This window comes from Oryzias melastigma, unplaced genomic scaffold, assembly GCF_002922805.2.
Source record: "Oryzias melastigma strain HK-1 unplaced genomic scaffold, ASM292280v2 sc00523, whole genome shotgun sequence".
NCBI classification, from domain to species: domain Eukaryota; kingdom Metazoa; phylum Chordata; class Actinopteri; order Beloniformes; family Adrianichthyidae; genus Oryzias; species Oryzias melastigma.
Window position 1 is genome coordinate 1 of NW_023417117.1, and position 6,729 is coordinate 6,729.

Here is a 6,729-nt window from a genome sequence, read left to right on the forward strand (position 1 = left end):
ATACTCCAATGTGACTAATACTCCAGTGCTACTTACTTTATACTACAGTGTGACTAATACTCCAGTGCAAGTTATACCATGGAAAGTGCATGATTAAAGCATATATTTTTCCAGATAATGTTCAAAACTCTGGGTTTTCATTGAAAAACACACTTTTTTTTAGAATAAATACTTTAAGTAAAAACAGGTTAACATGGGTCAACATTAGTGAACATTTAGACTAGAGTTTCAAGTCTTAACCGACTGCCAACCTACTGCCCCTACAGACATATATGAAGTGTACCATGACCGAGAATGATACCAGCATCATGTTATCACAGTTTATCACTTGCACCTTGTTTGTGCACGTCTTTAGTTATTCAACACCCAAAGAGAAACTCTCATGCTACATTCATACGAGGATGTAATGCACGTTCAAGAACACGCTAAACAGCATTCTTTAACATGCTTTTGAGAGATACGGTGTTCACACCAAAACCGAGTTCCTGATTGATCAAAGTTCAGCTGGTTTAACTTTTGACGCAAATTCATGGCTGTACATAGAGCCTGAAAATGGACTTAAAAACTTGCGTAGCCCAAAGCGCAACTCGGTGTGAACGTAGCATGAAACATACTCTAACTCTTACCGTTCAAGAACAACCACAGTAGAGAACACTTCTATTCTTCTTTTTTTTTTTCAAAAAAATTTCTGTATTTTAAAATGAGTCACTGACTAAAAACATGACAGATAAAAGCAAAACACAATGATCATTTTCATCTGTTTCCACCTCAGACACGCGCAGGTGTTCATGGAGAGAGGCCCCCAGAGGATCGGCAGTGTTTATAAGAAGGCCATGTTTCGGGAGTACACGGACGCCTCCTACACCCAGCTGGCTCCTCGTCCTGATTGGCTGGGCTTCCTGGGCCCCATCCTGCGAGCTGAGGTCGATGATGTCATAATTGTCCACCTGAAGAACTTTGCAAGCAGGAACTACACCATGCACCCTCATGGTGTTTTCTACGAGAAGAACTCAGAGGGTAACGCAGCACAAAACTCAATAATGTAGAGTATATATCCACAAAAAAGTCCAATAATTTCACATATTTTGAAACATTTATTAAAGAGCAGCCTAATATCAAAACGTACTTAAACAACAGATCTTAGGAAAAGTCTGCCTACCACTATAAAATAAACGATTAAATATTATATTATCTACCTCCCTGCACGTTCACCCACTGACTCAGGTTGCTGACTCGGGTTTCTCCTCATTCTGATCGACTGACTCAAATAGTACACAACACTAATGAAATAATTTCTTATGCCACATGCTCACCTGTAAGGAATGAGGCAGACGAAGGCCATTTGAACTATAAAGATTTTTCACTGCATAAAACGTGACATTATGACAATTTATGTAAGGACCTTGAATCTCCAAATAGTTAATACAAATATAAAAGAGATACAGATAGAGAAAAGGTCCTGAGTTGAATAGCATTAGGGTTTTTTCAGGTTAAGTCTGGGTTTTCTCGAGTTACTCAGGCTTTCTTCCATAGTCCAAAGCTATAGAGTGATAGACTGATTGGTGACCCAACATGACCCTTTAGGGGTAAGTGTGTCACTGAGTATACCCTGCCTCCACTCAAAGATAGCTAAGAAGGTCCCCAGCCACCCCCGTCATCCTAATCAAGACATAGCAGCTCATGATAATGGAAAAAAACAACCTTTAAAGCAAGATTTTTGACCTTAATTCGTTTTCAACCAATGTGATTCGCTAAAACAATTCGAATAAATTCATATTAGTTCAACCAATAGATTTTGTGAAACTTTGAAATAAATACATGGTTGATGCTATGGTTACAACTGTCACGGGTAGACATCAGCATAATCTTCAAGATTTCATGCCACCAGCAGATATTTTTGAAAATTGTCGGCGTGGTCACGATTGTAGATGGCAGCAGTCAGTCGACCATCTACCGGGCCACTGGCGGCCGGTGGCACTTGATATGGACGGCCGCCGTCTGGAGATATTGACATGTCATCCAGTCAGAGCTGCTGTCTGGCTGCCGTAGACCTGTGGTGACCAGATGTTGCCTGATTATGTTATGGTGGGCACGCAACCTTGAAATGTACCCGAGCAGCCACAGACCGATGTCAACTTCTAGAGAAAAATCGTCTGGTAAACACAGTATTTTAACTTCCTCTTAAAACCTCTGCGATCACCGCGCAAGGTGTGAAATTGTAACTACGGCCTCCTGATTACTGCTCGGTGGAGTTTGAGATATGAGGCCATAGCCTCATTCACATTGCCTATCAGGTGTGTTTGCAACCATTAAGTCTCTGGCTCTGCTGCGCAGATCTGATAGGCCTTACTCTCCAGGTGTCTTCTTGCTGACTATCCCAGGTATTCTAACAAAGAAAGGAAAGATGGCTTTTCAAAATAGGGCACCTACAGACTGGAACTTGCCCCAAAATAAAAATCACCTTTCAAAGCTCATAACTTTGCATCAGTTTGACTGTATTATGAAGGACCTGGAAATGAAATCACTAACCTGTAACTGTTTTGAATTAATTAATTTGTTTAATTCTGCTTTAATTCATCATATTTATTTAATGGTCAAAGCATTTGTGACCCAATCCAAGGACAGCTGAAAGCATCCAGGCTCAGCTTTTCTAATTGGAAGCACCGAATGTGTCTCATAGGGGCGTTCTACCCAGATAGGACGTCAGGTAATTTGAAGCAGGACGACTCTGTTCCCCCGGGGGGTAGCTACACATATCGCTGGGAGGTCAGACAGGAGTTTGCCCCGACTGATGACGACGCCAACTGCCTGACTTGGGTCTACCACTCCCACATAGACGCCCCCAAGGACATTGCCTCAGGGCTTATCGGGGCGCTTCTTACCTGCAAGAAAGGTACAAATAAAATCAATTGAAGTGGTTCATTTAAAAGCAACATTAGATGGAGACTTTTTTTTTTACTTTCGTCCCTCTGTGGTCATAGGAACCCTTAAGGAGGGCAGGGAGCGGATGAATGTGTCTGCTCGAACCGATGTGGACCAGGATGTGTTCCTGATGTTCAGTGTGGTGGATGAAAACCTGAGCTGGTATCTAATGGACAACATTCAGAAATGTCTTGATCCAAAAGAAGTCAACGAAGACGACCCAGACTTTGAGGAGTCCAATCTGATGCACGGTAGGAGACGTTCCCACGCATTCCAGGAGCATGACATCTAGATACTTCTTTTTTTCTTTCTCCCAGTTGATTTTCCGAGTTTCTCCAAAGAAACTGCAGCTGTCTGGTAGTCACAATGAAGTCTGTTTTTGTCTTTCTCTGTGTGTGTCAGCCATTAATGGCTTCGTGTTTGGGAATCTGCCCGCGATCGAGCTCTGCCAGCACAGAGCTGTGGCCTGGCACTTGTTCGGCATGGGCAACGAGGTGGACATTCACTCTGCCTTTTTCCACGGGAACACCCTGCTGGACCGTGGCCACCGCACCGACACCCTCAGTCTTTTCCCCGCGACCTTTGCCACGGCTCAGATGGTCCCGAAAGCAGTGGGGAAGTGGCTCCTGACCTGCCAAGTTAACGACCACTTGCAGGGTAGGACACCTGACCTCTGACCCCTTTTTAGCTGTACGCCACGAGTTGCTGACAGGGGAAAAATGCCTCCCGGGGGAGGGTCGGCTGCTTTGTGCTGTCTGACTGTGTGAGAGACACAATATGCAGCACTCTCTACATGAAAAATACAGACATTTTATTGATAATCCCTATTCTCTGTATTAAATACATATATATAATATGCTATATACATCACTGTCTCAATTTATTGTTTGAGAGATTAATGTTAAGTCCCCCTATGACAATTTTAGTGTTTTAATTATGATTATTAAGTTTTTAACTAAAATCACAAAACCTAAATGTCTTAAAAAGCCATTTTTCATGTTGATTTGAAGCTTGTTTCCAAAATCTCCTCTGAGGGGGCGTGGCTTTAGGAGTTGAGCTGATCTCCCCCCCGTCTGATTATGATAGCTCTGTGTCTCGCTAGCTTAAATCTTCACCGCTGCTACATAAAAATGTCAAGCAATGTTGGTGATGTCCAGTCGTATCGTTGTGAGACAGATCTCAGCTCGAACGAGGAAGTGAAGATCTTCATGGACTGAACTTCCTCCAAAATCCTGATTCTTTCTCCTTCCAGTTCACCAAAGACTCTTTTAGCCAATTCTCCAATATTTATTGACGCTGCTGTGACCAATACATTCAATCAATTTGTTTCTCAGAGCATAGTCCATGGGAAAATAATGAAAGCTAACATCAAAATGCTCTTTCATTGATTTAAAATCCTTTACAACCGTTCGCATTTCCAGGGTCAAAATCAAGAAGCTCCGTGGAGTCTGGCTGAGATTTTCCACCATTCTCAGTCCTGTTACTATAAGTATTGTATGAAACTCACAAAAAATCCAGTGATGGGTGATTTGACTGCAGTCAATGAGAGGATACCTTCTTCTCTTCTCCAGCACCTGAGCTAGAAACGCTAGCCGGAACAGATGAGGGTTTAGTGCATGTACAGCATAGATGTTGTGACGTAAAGAAAGTTCATTAATTGAAACAGAGCTCATCTGCGACAGTTTGATTGACAGCAATTTAAAAAGAGAAATACTTGGAAATGCAAAAACGAAATGATTTGTCATTACATTTTTTCTCTTTCATAAGAAAAAGGCCACATACATGTTAAAACTCAAAAAACACAATTTTCATTGGGACACACTCTGGGACTTTCTTGTTGCTTCTTCTGGTTGCTAAATGGAAACTCTTATCACACGTCTTTTCCAGCTGGAATGCAGGCCTTTTATACAGTGCAGTCATGTGACAGCGAGACTGTCTCCACGGCGACGAGTGGCGTTGTGAGGAATTTCTACCTGGCTGCAGAGAAAGTCCTCTGGAACTATGCTCCCTCTGGGAAGGATCTGACTAGAAATGCATCTCTCACTGAAACAGACAGGTGGGTGGATGTCTGTTTTCTTTTTTATATGAGTCACTTTGTTAAGTCATTGTTTGTCTGCTAAAATTGTGGAGTTCTGCTCTTTTATTGCCAAATCTGGTGTTTTTCGTTTGGTTTTCTGTTTATGTAAGATGTCTGGTCATTCCGTTTTTACTCATTCTTGTGGACAGTTCCGCGTCTGGAATAAACCTTGTGGAAAATTGCTGTGGCCTTTAGCTGTGATTGTTCGTGACAAAGTCAATCCGTCTGTCTTTGTTTCCTCATTTACTCTCCATGGAAAAGCCACTCTGTCTGGTAAACATACATCTTTGCTCTCCCACAATCCTTTTTGCAGCGCCTCAGAGGTCTTCTTTGGGAGAAGTCATGGAAGAATAGGAGGCAAGTATTGGAAAGTGACATACAAGGAGTACACAGACAGTACCTTCACCAACCCAAAACCAAAGACACCAGAAACTGGACACCTGGGAATCTTGGGTAAACTTTGACTTTTCGCAGAAATGTATAAACTTTCCAAAAGTTGGTCTTGTTCTTTTGTGACAGACATTGGATTCTGTGCCTTTTTTTCCCACTAAATGTGTCTTTTTTCTACATTTTTGCAGGTCCAGTTCTGAGAGCAGAGGAGGGAGACATAATAAAAGTGTCATTCATGAATAAAGCTGATAGAAACTACAGCATTGAGCCACATGGCCTTCATTATGACGAACACTTCAAGGGAAGCAGCTACGACGACGGTGAGGATCGGCAAGACATTTCTTACATAACCATTTTCTCCACAGTATACGGCGCTTCAGATTAAAAGACGTACCGTCAATGAATGGTCTATATTCAAACTTATGTCATAAGGCCCATCAAACTAAAAGACACATTAAGCGAGACAAAAGAGTCAGCGATAAGTCCAGCAGTCCATCAGACTTTTTTTACTGTGTTCACAGTAATTCTAGAACTTCTCTGTAACACGCTGCATGTTAGCCATTTTAGCATTTTCACAATACTTGTAACTCGCAACCTAGTTGCAATACCTGAATACCGGACTAATTTTACTTAAACAAACATTACTCTGACCATGCTAACTCCTAACCTTTTAGTAACACATCAAAAAGAAATGCAGTTCGACACCGCTACACGTTAGCCATGTTAGCATATTCCTAGTACCTGTAATTCTGTAATTCTTCACCTTGTTTGAAATGTAAAGAAAAAAAAACAGACTAATTTTGCTAAAAGAAACGTTAATCTGACCATGCTAACTCCCAACTTTACTTTTAACAGGTTAAAAAAACTTAAAAAATATTCGAACATTAAACATTAGCCATGCTAGCATTTTCACAATACCTATAACTTCAAACCTTGTTTGAAAAATGTATAAAAACAGACTTTTTTTTCTAAAACAAACGTAAATGTGACTATGCAATCTCCCAGCCTTATCATTAACAGGAAAAAAAAACGTTGACCGACATCGCAACACATGTTAGCATATTCATAATACCTGTAACTCCCCACCTTGTTTACAACACGCAAAAACAGACACATTTTGCTAAAATAAACCTCACTGTGACAATGCTAACTCCCGACCTTGTTAAAATACATAAAAAAGTAACCCAGTTCGACACCGCTACACGTTAGCCATGTTAGCATAAACACAGTACCTGTAACTCCCAAACTTGTTTGCAACATGCAAAAAAACAGACTAAATTTGCTCAAACGAATATTTCTGTGACTATTTTAACTCCCCAAAATCCCAAAAAATCCCCCAA

The 6,729-nt window shown here is 41.2% G+C and overlaps 1 protein-coding gene across 1 annotated transcript in view; it reads left to right on the plus strand.

The window, feature by feature from the left end:
- Positions 1-772: 772 nt before the first annotated feature.
- The window catches only part of LOC112140210 (ferroxidase HEPHL1), a gene marked incomplete at its 5' end in the record, with an annotated part of 15,907 nt that continues 9,950 nt past the window's right edge, over positions 773-6,729 (plus strand). The window contains 7 exon segments of the mRNA XM_024263110.1: positions 773-1,017; positions 2,681-2,893; positions 2,982-3,173; positions 3,325-3,579; positions 4,810-4,978; positions 5,313-5,452; positions 5,578-5,698. Of these exon segments, the coding sequence (XP_024118878.1) occupies positions 773-1,017; positions 2,681-2,893; positions 2,982-3,173; positions 3,325-3,579; positions 4,810-4,978; positions 5,313-5,452; positions 5,578-5,698 (1,335 nt within the window).